The sequence below is a fragment of the Bombina bombina genome, chromosome 1, assembly GCF_027579735.1.
Source record: "Bombina bombina isolate aBomBom1 chromosome 1, aBomBom1.pri, whole genome shotgun sequence".
In the NCBI taxonomy this organism is placed as follows: Eukaryota; Metazoa; Chordata; class Amphibia; order Anura; family Bombinatoridae; genus Bombina; species Bombina bombina.
The window spans coordinates 778,664,571-778,688,977 of record NC_069499.1 but is presented as its reverse complement, the minus strand read 5'-3'; the positions used below and the strand labels follow the sequence as shown (position 1 = coordinate 778,688,977).

Below are 24,407 nucleotides of genomic sequence, written 5' to 3'. Positions count from 1 at the left end.
ATGATCAAAGTAAAATGCAGAGTTTGATTTCCTTTGTGTTATAATGAATGTACACATCAGTAATGAAAAAAAGCTGCACTCTACAAAGGTGTAGAAGCTTTATTGAAAGTGACAAGCAACATTTTGGGGCACTATTCCCTTTGTCAAGCTAAAGTTACAATGTTCACAGCACACATCCAAATCCACTTAGCTTCTTTGCAGAGAATATCTTTTACCCTAAAAGTTTTATTCTTCCTTCCTCAGCCCTAGATACAAATCTAGAATATTGACCAGCAACATTACGCTAAGGAAATCAAAGTACAGTGGTAGATTGCATTCAAATATCAATCAAGTAACCACTCTTCAAAACTCTCCTGTCATATATTTTTTTCACAGCTAAGCAGTGATTTTACCTTTTCAGCTGCCAGTAACAAAGCAGTGATTTTACCCTACATTTGAATGCCAGTAACACACACAAAACACTTAGTTTCCCCCATGGATTTGGATAACACATGCAGACCAGTGATTTGACACTTAGGGGCATATCTGTCAAGCTCTGTATGGAGCTTGAAGCCCCGTGTTTCTAAAGACCGCTGCTCCATAACCTGTCCGCCTGCTCTGAGGAGGCAGATAGGCCTTGCTGCAATTAAACCCGATTGATTGACACCCCCCTGCTAGCGGGCGATTGGCCGGGAATCTGCAGGAGGCGGCATTGCACCAGCAATTCACAAGAGCTGCTGGTGCAATGCTGAATGTGGAGCGTGTATTGCTCTCCGCATTCAGCGAGGTCTGTCGGACATGATCCGCAATGTCGGATCATTTTCAACAGGCCTTTTTTTTATAAATAGGCCCCCTGGGGGCCGATTTATTAAGAGTCGGATGGACATGATCCGCTGTAGCAATCATGTCCGCCCGACATAGCTGAATGCCGACAGCATACGCTCTCGGTAGTTATCATTGCACAAGCAGTTCTGGTGAACTGCTTGTGCAATGCCTCCCCCTGCAGATTTGAGGCCGCTAGCAGGGGGTGTCGATCAATCCGATCGTATGTGATTGGGCTGATTGCTGTACGCCGCCTCAGAGGTGACATATGATGCAATGTCGGATCATTTCCAGCAGGCCTTTTTTTATATAAATAGGCCCCCTGGGGGCCGATTTATTAAGAGTCGGATGGACATGATCCGCTGTAGCAATCATGTCCGCCCGACATAGCTGAATGCCGACAGCATACACTCTCGGTAGTTATCATTGCACAAGCAGATCTGGTGAACTGCTTGTGCAATGCCTCCCCCTGCAGATTCGCGGCCGCTAGCAGGGGGTGTCAATCAATCCAATCGTATGTGATTGGGCTGATTGCTGTACGCCGCCTCAGAGGTGACGTATGAGTTTAGGAGCAGCGGTCTTAAGACTGCTGCTTCTTAACTCCTGTTTCAGGCGGGCCGGAAAGGCTTGTGCGGAAACAGCTGCATTAGGGCCGATTCGAGCAGTGATAAATCGTCCCCCTGGTGTCTGAGTTTCTAACACACATAGCTGTGACTTAATGACCCTTAATTTCCAGTAATAAAAACAAAGCATTTATTTTACCACACACACACAAACAACATACAGAGTAATGATTTCACCTTCTTTGGCTACCTGTAATAGACAATGCAGTATTTAACTCTTGATGTTAGTAATGCAGAGACAAAAGAGATATTAAACCAAATTTGTGTCAGCAATGATTTCCGTATTCTTTTTTTTGTTGCAATAACAACAGCTATTTAAACCCCTGTGTGCCAGGAGCAGAGATTTTATCTTTTTTTTGTCAGTATTACCTTAAAGGAAATGTTTATATGCACCGAGAACTCATTTTAATACTCTTAACATGCATAGCAGTGACTTACACCACTGGAGCCTCAAACCCCTGCAAATAAGGAAACTCACAGTAATAAGGTGCACTGTGTCTATACAATAAAGCTGTAAAGGATCAAATCATAGGCAAACTTTACATATCTAGCCATTGTTCAAGCACCTAAAATGGTTTACATTTTTTATATTTTATTGGACATACAGGTGAAATAGTGGATTATCTAGTACACTATTAGTCATCTAGCAAACTTAAAGGGACACTGAACCCATTTTTTTTTTCTTTCATGATTCAGATAGAGCATGCAATTTAAAGCAACTTTCTTATTTACTCCTATTATAAATTTGTCTTTGTTCTCTTGCTATCTTTATTTGAAAAAGAAGGCTCCTAAGCTTTTTTTTTTGGTTCAGAACTACGGACAGCACTTTTTTATTGGTGGATGAATTTATCCAACAATCAGCAAGAACAACCCAGGTTGTTCACCAAAAATGGGCCGGCATCTAAACTTACATTCTTGAATTTCAAATAAAGATACCAAGAGAATGAAGAAAATTTGATAATAGGAGTAAATTAGAAAGTTGCTTAAAATTTCATGCTCTATCTGAATCATGAAAGAAAAAATGTGGGTTCAGTGTCCCTTTAAAGGGATACAAAACCCAATTTTCTTTACTTTTGTGTTTTAGACAAAACAAACAATTTTTAAAAAGTTACAGTTTACTTCTATTATCAAATTTACTTTGTTTGTATGATATTCTTTGTTGAAGAGATAATTAGGTAGATGTCAGGAGCACTATATGGCAGTAAACAGAGCTGCCATCTAGTGCTCTTGAAAACTGAAAACTTTCTTGCAAAACTGCTGCCATAAAGTGCTCCAGACACATGAATACTCCCGAGCTTACGTCCCTGTTTTTCAAGAAAAGATACCAAGAGAATGTAGAAAATTTGATGGTAGAAATAAATTAGAAAGTTGTCTAAAATTGTATGCTCTTTCTGAAAAAAAAAATGTTGGGTTTTATATCCCTTTAAAGATTGCTTGTGTGTGTACATGCAAAATGATTTTCATAGCAAGACGTAACAATGTACCTGTATAGGCATAATGTACAAGAGCCTTCAATGCGCCTGGGTCAACTCCCTCCATTTTGATCTCTTCTTCTTTTGCTTCTCGTACATCATTTGTGAACATTGCAGCAAAATAATCTGACACAGCACTTAATACCAGCCTGGAAATACAAACATCACAAAAAATGTGTACATTTGTTTATGATCTTCTGGGTGTGCTTGAGGTCTGCTTTATGTGAAACAAAACATTTCCTGTTGAACAGGAAATTCACTTGTGTGCAAAATCTAATTTGTTATTTCTATGACTGCGTTTTGTAGTTTTTTTTAAATAAACATTTATTTAAAATGACATGAAACCCCAAATTTTAAAGAAATATCCAATTTACGTCTATTATTAAATTTGTGTTGTTCTCTTGGCATTCTTTGTTGAAGGAACAGTGATGCACTACTAGGAGCTAGTTGTACACATCGGGAAAGCCAATCACAAGCATCATATGTGTGCAGCCACCAATCAGCAGCTTGCTCCCAGTAGTGCATTGCTGCTCTGAGTCAGTACCTAGTTATAATTTTCAACAAAGTAAATTACATAAGAGAAGTAAATTGTAAAGTTGTTAAAAATTGTATGCTCTTTCTGAATCATATGTCTAATGCAAATTCCTAAAGCAGGAAAATTTGCAGAGGGTGCAAATGTGAAATTATTGTGTTGTGCAAAGAATACATTAAAATTAAATTAAAATGAAATAAAATTGGAGAATGTGAAACTTGGGTTTCAATTTGTGTGTACTCCTTTAAATAATTGCTGTTTCAATTCAAACTTGCTTTAAACCCTCCAATTGGGTATCTCATTCTCTATGTGTGAATCAAAAATAATTGAAAAATGTGCAATTGTGTGCAATTGTTTGCAATCATGTGTAGACAATTCAAAATTTTTATAACATTAATAATCAAATTGTATTGTAATAAAATATAATACAATAAAATAATATATATATATATATATACAGTATATATATATATATATATATATATATATATATATATATATATATATATACCTATATATATATATATATATATATATATATATATATATATATATATATATATATATATATATATATATATATATATATATATATATATATATATGACAATAAAGTCGTGATTTCTCTCTTCTTCTGGCAGGATTGGACTTGCAAGAAGAATCTAAAAAAGATGAAAAGAAGAGCGCCTCATAGTGCAGTTTATCCAAAGTAAATTTTCAGTGAATATAAAGTTGTTAAAAAGTGACTACTCACAAGGGTGTGTGCAGTTTGCACTAATAACGTGCAATATGCGCAGGCTGGGATTGGCAGTCTCCAGCTGACTGATTAGGGCAAGGTCTCCCTCAGATTTCAGTAGACTGGATACTGGATGTAGTGATGTAGAGTGCTCCAAAGTTAAAAAAGTAGTTAAAATACAGACTACTTAAAATCACAATTTTATTTTAAAAACATATAAAACATGCATCGCGTTTCTCAGCTGACTAGCTGTTTTATCAGGCATGTTTTTAAAATAAAATTGTGATTTTAAGTAGTCTGTATTTCAACTACTTTTTCACTTTGGAGCACTCTACACCACTTGTTTAAACCACTTGAAAGAACAATCCAGGGAGACCTGATTCAGGCAGCTGGTGTCTGTAACATGCAGCTTGCCTTGTTTGCACAATTTAATTGTGCAAACTGAAATGTGAGTACCAGTTTGTATACTTTCTTGGAATCATTCTGTTAAAAGTTTTTGTGTCCTTTATGTTTTAAAAGGCTACAACATCCAGGGCGCGATCCGATATAGATCGTAGTTTGCGGCGCAAGCGAGGGAACCGGCGTCGCCCGCAGTTTCAGCTCGCAACTCGAGCTATCCTATATAAGTCGCCGTCAGATGCTAACGTGCCGTAAGTCTGACAAACCAGCGATGTCCAGAAATCTGCGCAAGTACAAATTTCTGGCGTCGCCAGTGACTTGCGGCACGTTAGAAACTGCCGGCGCCTACAAAACCTGACTAAAGTCTAAATCACCCGCACTGTCTAACACGCCTCCCTAACATAGCCCGACAAGTCTAACACGCCTCCCTAACATAGCCCGACACGTCTAACCCTCTATCCGCTATCCCCCCTCACTAGCCTAACAATAAAATATGAATTAACCCCTAAACCGCCGCTCGCGGAGCCCGCCGCTACCTATTAAAGTTATTAACCCCTAAACCGCCGCCAGCTATATTAAATCTATAACCCCCTAAAGTGAGCCCCTAACACCGCCGCCATCTACCTTACCTACCCCCTAAAGTGAGCCCCTAACACCGCCGCCATCTACCTTACCTACCCCCTAAAGTGAGCCCCTACCCTGCCGCTATTTTAAAATTATTAACCCCTAATCTAATCCCCCTACCCTGCCGTCATCTATATTAAATTATTTAACCCCTAAAATACTAAACTATCCCTACCACTAAACCTAAGTCTAACCCTACAAATAGCCCTGAAAAGGGCTTTTTGCGTGGCATTGCCCCAAAGTAACAGCTCTTTTGCCAGCCCTTAAAAGGGCTTTTTGCGGGCCATGCCCCAAAGTAACAGCTCTTTTGCCAGCCCTTAAAAGGGCTTTTGGCGGGGCTTTGTCACAAAGTAAACTGCTCTTTTGCCTACAATCTACATCCCCCTACACCGCGGCCACCTATAATAAATGTATTAACCCCTAATCTAATCCCCCTACACCGCCGCCAGCTATACAGGGAGTGCAGAATTATTAGGCAAATGAGTATTTTGACCACATCATCCTCTTTATGCATGTTGTCTTACTCCAAGCTGTATAGGCTTGAAAGCCTACTACCAATTAAGCATATTAGGTGATGTGCATCTCTGTAATGAGAAGGGGTGTGGTCTAATGACATCAACACCCTATATCAGGTGTGCATAATTATTAGGCAACTTCCTTTCCTTTGGCAAAATGGGTCAAAAGAAGGACTTGACAGGCTCAGAAAAGTCAAAAATAGTGAGATATCTTGCAGAGGGATGCAGCACTCTTAAAAGTGCAAAGCTTCTGAAGCGTGATCATCGAACAATCAAGCGTTTCATTCAAAATAGTCAACAGGGTCGCAAGAAGCGTGTGGAAAAACCAAGGCGCAAAATAACTGCCCATGAACTGAGAAAAGTCAAGCGTGCAGCTGCCAAGATGCCACTTGCCACCAGTTTGGCCATATTTCAGAGCTGCAACATCACTGGAGTGCCCAAAAGCACAAGGTGTGCAATACTCAGAGACATGGCCAAGGTAAGAAAGGCTGAAAGACGACCACCACTGAACAAGACACACAAGCTGAAACGTCAAGACTGGGCCAAGAAATATCTCAAGACTGATTTTCTAAGGTTTTATGGACTGATGAAATGAGAGTGAGTCTTGATGGGCCAGATGGATGGGCCCGTGGCTGGATTGGTAAAGGGCAGAGAGCTCCAGTCCGACTCAGACTCCAGCAAGGTGGAGGTGGAGTACTGGTTTGGGCTGGTATCATCAAAGATGAGCTTGTGGGGCCTTTTCGGGTTGAGGATGGAGTCAAGCTCAACTCCCAGTCCTACTGCCAGTTTCTGGAAGACACCTTCTTCAAGCAGTGGTACAGGAAGAAGTCTGCATCCTTCAAGAAAAACATGATTTTCATGCAGGACAATGCTCCATCACACGCGTCCAAGTACTCCACAGCGTGGCTGGCAAGAAATTGTATAAAAGAAGAAAATCTAATGACATGGCCTCCTTGTTCACCTGATCTGAACCCCATTGAGAACCTTGGTCCATCATCAAATGTGAAATTTACAAGGAGGGAAAACAGTACACCTCTCTGAACAGTGTCTGGGAGGCTGTGGTTGCTGCTGCATGCAATGTTGATGGTGAACAGATCAAAACACTGACAGAATCCATGGATGGCAGGCTTTTGAGTGTCCTTGCAAAGAAAGATGGCTATATTGGTCACTGATTTGTTTTTGTTTTGTTTTTGAATGTCAGAAATGTATATTTGTGAATGTTGAGATGTTATATTGGTTTCACTGGTAAAAATAAATAATTGAAATGGGTATATATTTGTTTTTTGTTAAGTTGCCTAATAATTATGCACAGTAATAGTCACCTGCACACACAGATATCCCCCTAAAATAGCTATAACTAAAAACAAACTAAAAACTACTTCCAAAACTATTCAGCTTTGATATTAATGAGTTTTTTGGGTTCATTGAGAACATGGTTGTTGTTCAATAATAAAATTAATCCTCAAAAATACAACTTGCCTAATAATTCTGCACTCCCTGTATTAACCCTAATTATATTAGGGTTAATATAGTTATATTATATATATTAACTATATTAACCCTAATTATATTAGGGTTCATATAGTTAATATCGTTATTATAATTATATATATATTAAGTATAATAACCCTATCTAACTCTAACATCCTAACTAAACTCTTATTAAAATAAATCTAATATTAATATTATTAATTAAAATATTCCTATTTAAATCTAAATACTTACCTATAAAATAAACCCTAAGATAGCTACAATATAATTAATAATTACATTATAGCTATGTTAGGGTTTATATTTATTTTACAGGTAAATTGTTAATTATTTTAACTAGGTATAATAGCTATTAAATAGTTATGAACTATTTAATATCTACCTAGTTAAAATAATTACCCAATTACCTGTAAAATAAATCCTAACCTAAGTTACAAATACACCTACACTATCAATAAATTAAATAAACTACAAATATCTATCTAAAAATACAATTAAATAAACTAAACTAAATTACAAAAAAAAACCCACTAATTAAAAAAAGATTACAAGATTTTTAAGCTAATTACACCTATTCTAAGCCCCCTAATAAAATAATAAAGCCCCCCAAAATAAAAAAAATTCCCTGCCCTATTCTAAATTAAAACAAGTTCAAAGCTCTTTACCTTACCAGCCCTTAAAAGGGCCTTTTGTGGGGGCATGCCCCAAAGAATTCAGCTCTTTTGCATTTAAAAACATATACAATACCCCCCCCATTACAACCCACCACCCACATACCCCTATTCTAAACCCACCCAAACCCCCCTTAAAAAAGCCTAACACTACCCCCCTGAAGATCTCCCTACCTTGTCTTCACCACACCGGGCCGAACTCCTAATCCGATCCGGGCGATGTCTTGCTCCAAGCGGCAAAGAAGAATCCTTCCTCCGGCGATGTCTTCCTCCAAGCGGCAAAGAAGAATTCTTCCTCCGGCGACGTCTTCCTCCAAGCGGCAGCAAAGTCTTCTTCCTTCCGGCAACATCTTCCATGAAGCGGCATCTTCAATCTTCTTTCTTCGCTCCGCCACCGCGGAGCATCCATCCCGGCCGACGACTGAACGACGAATGAGGTACCTTTAAATGACGTCATCCAAGATGGCGTCCGCCGAATTCCGATTGGCTGATAGGATTCTATCAGCTAATCGGAATTAAGTTAGAAAAATCTGATTGGCTGATTGAATCAGCCAATCAGATTCAAGTTCAATCCGATTGGCTGAACCAATCAGCCAATCGGATTGAACTTGAATCTGATTGGCTGATTCAATCAGCCAATCAGATTTTTCTAACTTAATTCCGATTGGCTGATAGAATCCTATCAGCCAATCGGAATTCGGCGGACGCCATCTTGGATGACGTCATTTAAAGGTACCTCATTCGTCGTTCAGTTGTCGGCCGGGATGGATGCTCCGTGGTGGCGGAGCGAAGAAAGAAGATTGAAGATGCCGCTTCATGGAAGATGTTGCCGGAAGGAAGAAGACTTTGCTGCCGCTTGGAGGAAGACGTCGCCGGGAGGAAGAATTCTTCTTTGCCGCTTGGAGGAAGACATCGCCGGAGGAAGAATTCTTCTTTGCCGCTTGGAGCAAGACATCGCCCGGATCGGATTAGGAGTTCGGCCCGGTGTGGTGAAGACAAGGTAGGGAGATCTTCAGGGGGGTAGTGTTAGGCTTTTTTAAGGGGGGTTTGGGTGGGTTTAGAATAGGGGTATGTGGGTGGTGGGTTGTAATGGGGGGGTATTGTATATGTTTTTAAATGCAAAAGAGCTGAATTCTTTGGGGCATGCCCCCACAAAAGGCCCTTTTAAGGGCTGGTAAGGTAAAGAGCTTTGAACTTGTTTTAATTTAGAATAGGGCAGGGAATTTTTTTTATTTTGGGGGGCTTTATTATTTTATTAGGGGGCTTAGAATAGGTGTAATTAGCTTAAAAATCTTGTAATCTTTTTTTTATTTTTTGTCATTTAGTGTTTGTTTTTTTTTGTAATTTAGTTTAGTTTATTTAATTGTATTTTTAGATAGATATTTGTAGTTTATTTAATTTATTGATAGTGTAGGTGTATTTGTAACTTAGGTTAGGATTTATTTTACAGGTAATTGGGTAATTATTTTAACTAGGTAGATATTAAATAGTTCATAACTATTTAATAGCTATTATACCTAGTTAAAATAATTAACAATTTACCTGTAAAATAAATATTAACCCTAACATAGCTACAATGTAATTATTAATTATATTGTAGCTATCTTAGGGTTTATTTTATAGGTAAGTATTTAGATTTAAATAGGAATATTTTAGTTTATAATATGAATTAGATTCATTTAATATAAATTTAGTTAGGGGTGTTAGGATTAGATAGAGTTAATATAGTTAATATAAATACTATAGTAACTATATTAACTATATTAACCCTAATATAATTAGGGTTAATATAGTTAATATATATAATGTAATACCTATATTAACTATAATATACTTAGGGTTAATATAGATAATATAGCTGGCGGCGGGGTAGGTAGATTAAATTAGGGGTTAATCATTTTAATAGAGATGGCGGCGGTGTAAGGGGCTTACATTAGGGGTTAATAATATTAATATAGCTGGCGGCGGTATAGGGGGATTAGATTAGGGGTTAATAATTTTTATATAGGTGGCGGCGGTGTAAGGGGTCAGATTAGGGGATAGATAAGGTAGATGGCGGCGGTTTTAGGGACTCACAGTAGGGGGTTAGTTTATGTAGATGGCGGCGGGGTCCGGGAGCGGCGGTTTTAGGGGTTAATAACTTTATTAGGGATTTCGGGGGGGGGGGATCGCGGTTGACAGGTAGATAGACATTGCGCATGCGTTAGGTGTTAGGTTTCTTTTCTAGTTAGTTTAGGGAGTTACGGGGCTCCAATAGTCAGCGTAAGGCTTCTTACGGCTGCTTTTTGTGGCGAGGTGAAAATGGAGTAAGATTTCTCCATTTTCGCCACGTAAGTCCTTACGCTGCATATTGGATACCAAACTGCGCTGGTTTGGTATACCTGCCTATGGCCCAAAAAACTACGGGCGACGGCAAAAATATACGGGCGTAACTTCTAGGTTACGCGGTATATGTGATACCAAACCAGCGTAAATATTGGCGTCGCCGGCTTTTGCGGGCGACGATTTTTATCGGATCGACCCCCCAGTATCCAGTCTACTGAAATCTGAGGGAGACCTTGTCCCAATCAGTCAGCTGCAGACTGCAAATCCCAGCCTGCACTTTATTATTAGTGTACACACCCTTGTGAGTAGTCACTTTTTAGCAACTTGTGTATTCACTGAACATTTATTTTGGATATACTGCCCTATGAGGCGCTCTTCTTTACATCTTTTTTAGATCTTTCTGAATAATGAAAGAACATTTTTTGGGTGTTATGTCTCTTTAAGAATCCAAGATCTCAATCAGTTTTAATAAAAATATTTTACATACATGGGGGCCTATTTATCAAAGCGTCAACTATGTTGCATTCGCCGGCGTCAGTACGCTCACCAAACATCGCTGCAGCGGACCTGAATACGATCTCCTTATTTATCAAAAAAGCCATCAAAAGCACGTGCGTCAAGTACAATGCGAAGAGCATCGGACTGGTGTTAACTAACAGTCATCAATGTCGCGGTTATTCTGGTTTTTCCCAACTTTATTTATATAATTTCATTACTGTCCATGAACAAGCACATTTCTCTACAGCTAATCTTTTATTTTTCAACTGTTAATCTCCAAGAAATAGATTGATTTATACCTCAACAAACAATATCTCATAGAAAGTTATTTTTATATTGATTTGTTATATGATACTTTCACATAAATTAATGTGTATTTGTATTTCTAGGAGTCATATTTTTTTTTTAATTTTTTTTTAATGCTAGAATTTGTACATATAACATTGCACATACTTGTGTGTGTGTGTATATATATATACTCAGCAACGCACCCATTCTTTAAAAATCTTCTATATGGCGCCCCCTATCTATATTCATTAATATATATATATATATATATATGTATGTGTGTATGTTATGTCAGAAATCTTTTGCAAACATATTTACATGTCCCTAAGTCCCTTTTTAGTTCTAAACAATGTTGTCTGTCATATCTCTGTGTTTATTTATACCACTATATGTATATGTTGTAAATGTATTATTAGTCTGAGCAGGAATAATTGCGAATATAACGTAATCAGAGTATCATATGTATTTATTTGCAATCAATGGATATTTTAAAGGGATGGGAAAGTAAAAATTTAAGTTGCATGATTCAGATAGAGCATGTAATTTTAAAACACTTTAAAATTCACCTGTATTTTCAAATGTGCTTTGTTCTCTTGGTATCCCTTGATGGAAAAGAATACGCACATACCCTACACTAGTGGGAGCTAGCTGCTAATTGGTGCCTGCACACATTTGTCTCTTGTGGTTGGCTAAATAGATGTGTTCAGCTCGCTGCCAGTAGTGCAATGCTGTTCCTTCAGCAAAGGATAACAAGAGAATTAAATTAGAAAAATAAATTCAAGAGAAGGAAGAAATACACTGAAAATAGCATGCCAATAAAGAGGTGATTTTAATTTCTGCTGTATCTGAATCATGACAGTTTAAAGTTAGGTGAGCTATCAGCTTAAGATTCTATTGAATCAAACATTAATTAAAATTTTAAAATCCTTGTTTAAAATATTACACTGTGTGTCCTTATGTCAGCATCAATGTTTATCTTTAATACTAATTTCACATATACATACTTTCAAAGTATAATACACAATGTAACAATACACAATGTAACAAATGGCACTTACAAGTTCTGATGAGTGATCAATGACACAAGTATCGAGCAATTTGATTTGTTAGTGATAGTTTATAATGTATATTTGAATCAGATTGGCTGATGTCATAAATCATGTGATTATGCATATTCCAATCAAAAGTAGTGGAAAAATTCACTAGTGTGTTTGTTGTTTAGGAGTTTGCGTCATAATTGGTGTGAAAAGTGGCGAGAAGTGGAGAGTGTGACTTGTAGTATTACATGGCTTAAACATGGTGCACATAGATTTTTCCCAACAAATAAAAAGGAAGTTAGCTAAATTATGTTGTGTATTTATTTTATTTTTATCTCTATATCTATTAGTGCAACAAGTTTGGGGCAAAACTTTGCACCATATTTGTATAAATATTGTCCCCTTGCTTTGTAATGAGAGACAATTTTGTAGCATAATCAATAAGTAGTAATGTATTTTTCATTTGTATCCCTATATCTACAAGTGCACCAAATGTGGAGCAATAATATTGTTTGATTTAGAAAGGGTATACAAATGTAATAAAGTTTCTAATTTACTTTTATTACGTAATATACTTCATTCTCTTGCAGCATCAAACATAAGCTTTCTGTGTTTTCAGACTCCCATTGACTTCTATGGCATCCGCGACCTCATGGGTGGCGGATTGAAAACAAGGTACGCTGAGTCGGAAAAGACGCGAGCATAAATGTAGAATTTTTTATAACTTCGTGTGAGCTTCAAATAGTGTCGATTAGGAGGGCGAATGAACACTATTCCTCTCGAATACCACGGTTTTCAACTAGCATCGATCCGTGTCGGATTGAGATTGCGGGATTGTATTTTACGTCACAAATTTCAACATTTGCCAATCTTGATGCTTTGATAACTACGGCGAATCAATCTCGCGACAATTACAATGTGGAATTCAAGCGTGTTTTCAGTTGATGCTTTGATAAATAGGCCCCATGGTCTGTACTTTGTGACATATGTTAATGTACATTCTCCAGACAGCAGCCTCATATGAACTATATATTAATGCTTCATGCTTCCAGTTAAAGGGATACTAAAACCATTTTTTTTTCTTTCATGATTCAGATAGTGCAAGCAATTTTAGGCAACATTCTAATTTACTCCTATTATCAAATTTTATTCATTCTCTTGCTATCTTTATTTTAAAAGCAGGAATGTAAAGCTTAGGAGCTGGCCCATTTAAGGTTCTGCACCCTGGATAGAACTTGCTTATTGGTGGCTACATTCAGCCACCAATAAACAAGTGTAACCCAGGTTCTGAACCAAAAATGGGCTGGCTCCTAAGCTTTACATTCCTGCTTTTTAAATAAAGAGAGCAAGAGAATGAGGAAAATTTGATAATAGGAGTAAATTAGAAAGTTGCTTAAAATTGCTTGCACTATCTGAATCATGAAAGAAACAAATTGGTTTTACTATCCCTTTAATAACACCTGCCTCTAGCCCTACATTTTAACGCTCATAAATTGGAAAAACATTTTATCAATTCAAGATAAAAAACATTCAACATATACATGGTTAGTGGTAAAATAATATGGAAATGTCATGTACTGAATACAAGTAACCCACAATTTACACCAAGATTCTGTTCCTGAAGGAAGTATTGCAAAAAATATAAGTAAAATGAACCTACTTATTTATAGTAAATCAATGGGCTGTCAATAGGTTTCATTCCAGGGACTTCTTAAAAGTGACATAGTAATATAATATTATATTTAAAGCTCTGAAATGTATGCTTTGCATACAGTAAAGTAATTTAGATGATAAAGAGCTAAAACAAATAGATATATGTCTGCACACTGTGAATAAACTTTTAAAAAGTTATATCTTGCAAAACACTGGATGTTGAAATTAGGGATGGGCGAATGTGTTTATATTTGAATTTGAATGTTAGAACTAATGTTATTGTAGAAATTTGATTTACATAATAGAATGTTGATAAAAACGAATATTCTTAAAAATTCTATTATCGAATGTTATTTACAGTTTTCGAATGTCACTTTCGAATTCGAATGTCACTTTCTAATTCGAATGTTACATTCAAATTCGAATGTCACATTCGAATTTGAATATTACATTTATAAAACATAGTTGTAGACTAGAAATACTATTTCGAATTTAAATGCTGCATTCGAATTCGAATGTAACATTCAAATTCAAATGTAACATTCTAATTCGAATATTACATTTATTAAACACAGTTGTAGACTAGAAATACTATTTTAAATTCGAATGGGACATTCAAATTCGAATGGGACATTCAAATTTTAATATTACATTTAAAAAACACAGTATTAGACTAGAAATACTACTTCAAATTTGAATGTGACATTCAAATTCGAATGGGACATTCAAACTTTAATATTACATTTAAAAAACATAGTATTAGACTAGAAATACTACTTCAAATTTGAATGTGACATTCAAATTCGAATGTAGCATTGAATTTGAATATTACATTTATTAAACACAGTTGTAGACTAGAAATACCATTTCAAATTCGAATGTAATATTTCGAAATGGAATGAATACATAGCTAAACATTTTATTATTCAAACATATATTTTTTAATTTTATTGAAAAATTCAAAAACGAAAATTAGAAAATAGAATGTTAGAATTTTATATAAACATTCAAAATTCGATTTGAACGAACGAATGTATCAAAATTCGTTTTAAATTTCGAATTTTTAAAAACATTCGCCCATCCCTAGTTGAAATGCTGTCTCTTTAAATGGTAATAAAAATGTTTTAATTGTAGTGGAAAAATTGCATTCTCTATTTTGTTAGAGCATGTAATATTGTCCCTATTTACTGGGGAACTTTATTCAGGGGTTAAACACATAGGTAAACTCCTGAGTAGAACACAGACGGTGATTGGCAGGATTGTGCGACTGCCACCAGATGTTTCCTGCTCGGGACAGGCAGTGCACACTACTGACCCTATCTAGGTATGCTCTTCAATAAAAGATACCAAGATCACTAGGTGAATTTGATCATAGAAGTACATAATAAAACTGTTTCTAATATTTCTTTTTTAAATTTCATATTCCATTTAATGTTGCTGTATGTTTTATTGGTATTGATTTGCAGAATGCATATTACATAACTAACTGTTCTTTAAGGTTTTTTAGTAGCGGGCTGTATAAATACTGCAAAAGATGGAAAATGCAATTAAGAAAAGAATAATAAATACTACTAACTCATTAAAGGGACATATTACTCAAATTTCTAAAACATATACTAAAATATGTTTTGCATGAAAAATAGTATAAAGAAAGACTTTTTAAATTAAAAAGATGAAATTAATAGAAAGTACATGTTTGTGATTGCTGGTTGACAAAGACAACTCTCCTAGAAACTGTCTGCTTTCAGCACAGAAACATCCATTTTGGAAAAAAAAACAAACACTGTAATAAATGATAGAACAATTTCTTTTAGATGGAACAGAAAAAAAAAGTTTCTTTAAAAGGACATTAAATTGTGTAAAATTGTGCTTGTCCAATGCTCAGGGCCGGAATGGGAATAAATGCGGCCCTGGAAAATTTCCGTTGAATTAGTAGAATGTGCACGCCCCATTTCTCTCAAGGGGGATTACTGTGATACTTCTTCCACCATTTTTTCCCCAGAATTATATTATATTAGTTTGAAATAAAAAAAAAAAAAAATGCCAGAATGTTGTTATATTGCACTCTACAGCACAAATTAATTAATGAATCACTCCTTTAAATGTAAGCTTTCCAGCCCCAGCTGCTGCAGCCCACCGGAAAATCTCCTGTTTCCTGGTAGGCCAATCCAGCCTGGCTCACGCTCCATACAGACTGAAACACAAATGCTTAACCTATAAATGCTGCAAATTAAATAGTTGGTTTAGGCAATTTACAGCATTCTGAAAACCTAGGTTACAGATTTTGCTTTTTGGCCTCTCTAGGGAGCGTTGATCAAAGCACAGTTTTTAAACAAAAGAAAAAAGTTTTCCCTTAATTTATTATTTTAAGCTGATTTATTGTGTTGTTTAACTTTAACTGTAACCAGCATATTTATAGGTCACTCCCTCCTGGCTTCAATTACAAATGCAAATCCATCTAAAGTACACTAATTAAATTTGGTATATTACCTATGTGCAGGAATTTTGTGGTCCCCAGCAATCAATAGAACATCACACAGCTGCTTCTGCTGGAGGTAGTTTTCCATTTTGCGAAATGTTTGTTCAGCATGGTTTGTAGACTGAAAATATTCATCTGAACCTGTGTTGCTCATTCTATTAGGAGAGGTACTGGGGACTGTGAGTCTGAAAAAGATAAGGAAAAATCTTATAGGTTTTTAAAATACTTGCATCGAAGAAAAGCTTTTTAATTACTGATAAATGTGTTATTTCTCAAGTGTACACTATACTATATGAAACTGGGAAGGATAATCAGGTCAGGTGAAAAGAGATTTTCTATGTCAGCTAAAGTTAACGTTTTAATTGGATTTCACAGGATGGTTACAATTTCCCCTCAGTCTATACAGTGACCTGAATTTTGTTAGTATTGCATTTAAAAATTTGTGTTTCATTTGGTATATTGGCATCGATTATTGACTGGATTTATTAGAAAATACAAAGCACATGGTATTAGTTTGTCTTTGATTTATAAATAACTGTATAGGGGCAGGTTTATTAAGAGGCGAGCGAACATGATTCGCTGTAGCGAATCATGTCCGCTCGACCTTGCTAAATGCCGACAGAATATGCTCTCTGCATTTAACATTGATTTCTGTCCATGGCCTCAGAGCAGACGGACAAGTTATGGACATGGGGCATAAAGCTCCTATGCCCCATAAAGTTGACTTACTTTTGTTGGAATGGATGGTTTATCATATCTTGATTTAATTAAAAGGACATTAAAGTCATTTTATATGTATCAGAAATTAAACATTGCACTGCAAAAATCTGCCAATATAGAAAATAAATGTTTTAAAATCATTTAATTGTTTAAGCAACATGTGCAAGGTTTTGCAATCCTGGGGCACATCTCTTAAAAAAAGTTAAGCAAAATAAATCATGAAAATCCTTTAAAGGTTTTAATTATGTAAATATAAACATTTTATGTAAAATTAAATTTTGGGTTTATTTTTTTAATATTTTATTAAAATTTCCAAAATTGACAGTAAATCATAAGAAAATAACAAAGCTCAGTATCGCACATCGGTATAGCTTATTCACAAGCCAATTTGGGGTGCTAACATAAAGAAACTATCAAAGATCCTGCATAAAAATAGTGAAATAAATGTCAACTCAGTCACCAAACTGAACAAGATTATGGTTCATTAAGACATTTATAATGTTATATATATATATATATATATATATATATATATATATATATATATATATATATATATATATATCCATAGTGTATATGTATCATCAAATACGCAGCATATTGTAAAAAGCTGACCCTTGGTCAACAAAAGCTGCAGTGTTTTGTAATCCAGGGACATAACCCTTGAAGTAGTTTTCTCTTCCAGCAATGACCTGACCAGCCATGTATTTTACCTCTGAGAATACTAGTGACCAGGAATGTCTCATTCAAATCATGTTTAATTTCAACCTCTCTTTGAAGCCTTACAAGCAACAAGTTAGCCAACTATACAATGTCTTTAAAATGTGATTATCTCTTGCCAACAATTCATCGCAAAATGTTTGTTCTATGTAGAAGTCCTCTTACCAAATAAGGCCTAGAATACAAGTGGAGCTAATAAAACTTTTAGCGCTATTTTGTGCCAGCATTATTTGGGCGTAGTTAATAGTACTTTCATTTTTGCATTAATATCACGTTCAAAGTTACCTTTTATCACTCGCGTGTTAATCTAGGGTGCGCTGACATTTTCAAGTTGGATAGCATGACTATATTTAGGCCCATCAATCAGCAAGCGCTACCCAGGTGCTGAACCAAAAATAAGCCCGCTCCTAAGCTTAAATTCTGATTTTCAAATAAAGATAACAATAGAATGAAGAAAATTGATAATTGAGTAGATTAGAAAGTTGATAAAATTGCATGCTCTATCTGAATCATGAAAGAAAAAAATTGTGTTTCATTTCCCTTTAATCCATCACATAACAGGCTTCTATGAGGCATGCATTAAAATTTATGTTATTCTAATGCTAATCCGATGGTGCACTAAGAATAAGGGTGCGCTAAGATGTTGGTACGTAAGTAGTGGAATTCTTCATGTAGTTCTGTGCTATTCTATTAATAATAATGGCTAGAAATGTGGGATTTGTTTCGGATCGATTCAGAAATTCGTCCGAGTTCGTAAAATTCAGGATTCGGATCGATTCGAATTTCCGAATTAAAATAGTGCAGAATCTACCGAATAAATCCGAATTAGTTTGGATTTATTCGGTAGATTCGGATGGCCATGGATTACACTAGTATTGTACAGTATATTAGGTTATATTACTCTGCTATAGGCTTCACCTAATATACAGTACATATACTAGTCTAATACACAGCACATCCCACCTAACACTTACCGAAATTCCGAATTTCCGAACCGAACCAAGACGAATTTATTTGAATCCGAATAAATCCGAAATGAATCTGAACCGAATTGATTCAAATTTTTCTGAATTTGAATCGATCCGAACCGAAATTCAAAAAAATCTGAATCAATCCGAACCGAATTTTTTTGCCATGCACATGTCTAATAATGGCATTCTTCAGGTCTTAAAGGGACACAAATACCTTGTAATTACAAGACATTACTCTTGTGTTGCTGTAGAATAATATATCATCCATCTTAAAGGGGCACATACATTTCCCAAACTTTTTTAACAAACAATTCAGAAAGTTCCTTAAAACAGTTACAGTGATAGATGCACTTTTATACAAAGTGGGCTACATTTTGAATGCCTCTTAAGCTTATAATCTAAAGGACAAAATGATGTATGACACAGAAGGACGGAGGGAGAGAAGTTAGAGACATTGTCTTCATAGTGTGGTGGTTTGAGCATATATAAAAGCTGTAGCAGAGGTAGATAACAGAGCAGTTTTGTGAGAGAAAATAGTGGTGCTTCCTGTAGTGTGTAAGGTTGCCACGTCAGCCATGTTTTCTTGGACACCTGTAAGTTACACATGCTCCAGAGTGTGCAGGGAGGAATATGAATAGTGCATACAAACAGTGCTGTCCAGAAGCACAATACATGTTCCTCCCTGCTTACCCTGCAACATGTGTAACTCATAAGTGTCCAGGAAAACATGGCTGAGGTGGCAACCCTAGTAGTGCGTAAGGTGAGGTGATAATTGCACCTCATCAGTTAAAGGAGTGGTTATATACATGAGTAAATAGGTGGGTTGGAAAAGTGTTTCTGTGTGCTTGGAGTTTGCTGGGGATGTCTGTCCGTGAGTCTGTTGAAAGATGAGAGTGAATATTTGTGAAAAAAAGTTGTAAGAGCGGACAGGGAAAGGGTGGGTAACTGATACAAACAGAGTGAGCGACAGAGAGAAGATTTTAAAATGAGCTAACAAATGCATAAACTTTCACGGGAGAGCGCACATTTATCTATTTTTGCACCCATGAACTAGCGGTGTCTGGCTGTAAAAGCTAATAAAAAGCCCTGAGATAAGAGGCAGCCTGCAGGGGCTTAGAAACAAGCAAACTTCGAGGTTATAAAGTATATTAATATAACAGCATTGGTTATGCAAAACTGGGGAATACGTAGTAAAGGTCTTATCTATCTTTTTAATCAATTTAAAAAAAAATCAAGTATCCCTTTATGATCCTTTTTTCTGCAATTATTTTTTAATAGCCAAACTCCACCCCCCATTTGCCTTATTTACATACAACAAAGCTAGCCCTGGCTATAATGTTAATATAGAGTGTACTGCTTTGCAGTTATCAGCCAATTGTGCAGTTTTTAAAGCCAATTAGGGACATATATGTAGCAGGGTTAGCCTTGCAAAGTGAGCAGGGTGCAGTTTTAGGTCAGGGAATTCGAAATTGCTAAATTTTCAGAATTAAATTACATGAAAAGTGGCAAAAATAAATCAAGTATATTGCAAAATTGTTTCAATACACACAACTAAATATTTTATATATAAAACTCCAGGGGTAGGATTACAAGTCATGCGGCAAATCAGTTGTGAAAACTCAGCGCTCATTATGGCTGTTTCACATTTGAGATTGCACAGCTATTACAAGTTGCAAAATAACATATTTTTTGTGCGCGTGTTATGCCGTGTAATGCAAACAGCCAAATTGCGTGCACGTTCACATATTCCCCATAGAAATCAATGGAAAAGACAAATAGAAAAAAATATTCCTTCTAGAGCGGTGTCAGGAAGTAATGGACACTGCACAAATGAAGTTTATATATAATAAATGAAAGGTAAAATCCATTTAAATAGATTAATAATACATATTGCATTAATTTCTATTAAGTATATACAACTGTTAAGTATTTTTTTATAATCGCAAACGGATAAAGTAGCGCAATGTATTTTAGCCACACAAGCTGTAGTTAAAAAACACTGGTTAGTTAAAACAAAAATGTGTATCAAAAATTACTATGCCACAGATTGGCTGTGTGAATCATAATAAATAAATATCCTAAGAAAATAAAGGATATGAAGTTTTAACCACACATTGTATAAAAAAAATCATTCAAATAGATACAGCTTAGAGATACAACAGTGTACTCAACAGTAGAGTGTAACAATATACTGTACAGTGTATATAGGTACAGTTCTTTTAGCAATGCTCCATATTAGCCAGTCTACATTTACAAAGGCTGTAACATTCTTATTCCACTACAGTCCATGGAATACAAACTGGATGTGTGGCTTTGGAGTGCACTATGGGTATTTCTCAGCAATAGGAAAGTGTTTGAGCCAGTGTAACACAAAAAAACCTTTATGCTTTATATTTCTTATAAATCTGTTTCTTTCATGATTCAGACGGAGAATATCATTTTAAAAAGTTTCCAATTGACCTCTATTATCAAATGTGCTTTGTTTTCTTGTTATTTTTGTTGGAGAGATATCTAGATAGGTAGCGTGCACATGCCTGGAGCATTAAATGACAGGAAATAGTACTGCCATCTAGTGTTCTTGCTTATGTAGAACATTGATGCAAAACGCTCCTGAACTTACCTTCCTGATTTTAAACAAAGGATGACAAGAAAATTAAGAAAATTTGATAAAAGAAGTAAATTGGAAAGTTGTTTAAAGTTCTATGTTCTATCTGAATCTATCTGGTTATTTTCCCCTTTATCCTTATGATTCTTTTAATACATTTTGATGCCTTATGCTTGTAAATAGTACACAGCATCCATTTGCAAGACACTTTGCCATGCAAAGTGGGTTAAACTTTATTAGTCTTTATTTTAACTTGACATCAGTCACATACATGAACTTGGTGTACACACACTGTCAACAAACAAACGTCCCTATCTTGTCACAAATGGGTAAAGTTTCAAACAAAACCATTAAAAAATGAAGTTAAATTAAAAAAAAAACTATTATATAATTTGTTTTGCCTATACATTTGAGGCCTTCTGTGCTCCTGCTTGTATATAGTACACAGCATCCATTTGCAAGACACTTTGCCATGCAAAGTGCTTTAAATAAACTTTATTAGTCTTTATTTTTACTTGACATCAGTGTACACACCGTCAACAAACGTCCCTGTCTTGTCACAAATAGGTAAATTCTCAAACAAAACCATTATAAAATTAAGTTAAATTTAAAAAAAAAAGCTATTATATAATTTTTTGTGGTGTTTGATGAAAAATTAAAAAACAAAAAAAAACAAATCTGTGATTTTATTAAAAACAGAATGCTGCAGTCAAATATTTCAAGAAAGGATACTTAAACCTATTGATTTAATTTCCCAGTGACTATGGGCTAGATAACAAGTGGAAGCGTATTTTGGGCTCCCTCTCTCGAGTTAACTCCACTATACTTTGGCTTTTTTGCACATGTATTACAAGTTGAAAGTTAAAAAAGTTTTTGCTCTCACGCTAACCCAACGCGAGCAAAAAGACAAACTTTCGAATATTGTGACCGTGTAAACGTATTCCACCATAGACTTCAACGGAGCCGAAAAGTGGTAAAAAAACTAACACCATTTCTCGCACGCAAACCCAATCGTTTTTTCTCATGTGTGCTAACCCGACATGAAAATATGAATATTTCACGTTCCAATATATATATATATGTAAGTATTTCTATTCTAAAGCCTTATGCAGGCCTTTTTATTCCTAACACCTGGGACCTCATATATTTGAGCCCTTATTTTTTTTATGCATTTTTTTAAATAATATTATTACATAGTTTTATTGCGAGTTTAACTGTATTTTAAATAAAATACAAGCGAAATATCGAAAGAAGTTCATCACTACAAACACGTAGGATATGAATACAATGTTACTATGTCAAATATAATAAATGTCTCTCAGGTGTGATAGACAATTGTCCTATCTTTCCCACTGGTTCTACATGAACTGATTTAGGACAAAGTCCGGTAGATATAAAAGTACAAATATTGTAGTGCAATGAATTGGTGATAATAAGTAGAAATCAATGGCAACAATTGCAACAATGGTGCTGGGGGATAAGTAGTATACCCTTACCAGAGGGTACCTCAATCTTATGAGGTAATGTCAGCGCGTCTGTTTTAATTCTCTCCGGTCTGTCTTGGATTTTCCTCCTGTGTGTGAAGAGATCCAGGTCTTTACATTCGTGCCGACTTGTGTATGGTGCTTTCAATCAGGGAACTTCCTTGTCTCTAAACAAAAATAATTATGAATTCCAACAACTTCGAATTTGGACTTTTATATCTACCGGACTTTGTCCTAAATCAGTTCATGTAGAACCAGTGGGAAAGATAGGACAATTGTCTATCACACCTGAGAGACATTTATTATATTTGACATAGTAACATTGTATTCATATCCTACGTGTTTGTAGCGCTGAACTTCTTTCGATATTTCGCTTGTATTTTATTTTTTCTGTCAGTGTTAGGGGTACACTGAATCGTACAAGCAGCTCAATACTTACACCCATTAAGCTTACAGGGAACATATACATCTCACCTGTGTATACCTCACAGATAGGTGCAGAAATCTATTTACACTTTCTCAGTAAAAACATTACCTATCTTTTGGTGGAACAACTGAGCACTGATCCTTCCTTTATATTTCTTAACTGTATTTTAAAACGCATTTGTGACATGTTTTATGCAACTTTTTTGTCTTGTGTAACAGTCAACCAGAGCTCTGAGGATTCGCTTTCCCGACGAGTGTTAAATTAAATTGTGCTCAAGCAAACGCATTTACTTTCAACTTGTAATACATGAGCTTGAGGTAGCAATTAGCACTCTTAATATTAACCAAAGGCCAGACCTCTGTTTAATTTTCAAATTAACCTCTAATAGCCCCTAAAATAAAGTATATTCCTTTTTTTAATTTAAAAAAATGTAGCATTTAAAATTTTTTTTTATATAAAAAGCAGTTTTTAGGGGATAAGGTTGGCGGGTGTGGGGTGTTACAAAAAAAAAAAAAAAAAACGGTACTGAAAAGTGCCTTAACATTACGGTCTATGGGAACTATTTGTTTCCTGTAAATATGTACTGTATGCATATGCTTATATACATATATATTTATGTCTTAATATGTGTATTGGAAATGCACACTGTTGCCTTTTTATTGTGGGTCACTTAAAATACCAGCGCTGGTATTATGAGTGGAGTGCAAATATTGCATTCACGAAAGCCCCATTTTGTGCTCCACTTGTGATCTGGTCCACAGTTGAGAAAAGAGTATGATATCAAGTAACAAGATATATTAGCAAGAAGTTGTGGAAACTGAGAACATTTTGGGTCTGGGAATGAAGTGTACAGGCCCTCAGATTTCTGGCAATTTTAACATATTATCAAAGGTGGAAAACTGCCTCAGGAAATATATCAAGTATAAATCCATCTCTTGTATTCAGCCTAGATAAAAGTGAATTTAATATGATCATAAACTAAAGTTCCCAGAACATTCTATCTTTTTGTATTCTGAACCCCCCCTCTCATCCTTATGCTGCACCCATTTGTGAGGCTGTAGTCTGACCTGCTTAAGTTGTGCTTTATGTAACTGGTTTATTAGTTTCCCTGTGTTTCATTTTGACTGATATAGTATGGTTCTTTGCCTTATTTTTACCTTTTCTCCTATGTATGTGTGTGTATTATGTTGTCAGACACAGTATGGAAGCAAAAACTGTGAGATATTGTATATCTCATTTGCATATCTTACCCAGAATTCTCTGGTGCATTGGTAACAATGTTTGCAGATTACTTCCGAAGAAGCCAAGTGGGGAAACAATCGTCAAAACAAAATAA

The 24,407-nt window shown here is 35.6% G+C and overlaps 1 protein-coding gene across 1 annotated transcript in view; it reads right to left on the bottom strand.

The window, feature by feature from the left end:
* The window catches only part of KLHL4 (kelch like family member 4), a 337,217-nt gene that overhangs the window by 125,696 nt on the left and 187,114 nt on the right, over window positions 1-24,407 (bottom strand). Inside the window, exons 2-3 of the mRNA XM_053699353.1 lie at window positions 16,156-16,329; window positions 2,909-3,045 (exon numbers count right to left, since the gene is read on the bottom strand). Coding sequence (XP_053555328.1) covers window positions 2,909-3,045; window positions 16,156-16,329 — 311 coding nt within the window. The remainder of the gene's footprint in view (window positions 1-2,908; window positions 3,046-16,155; window positions 16,330-24,407) is intronic.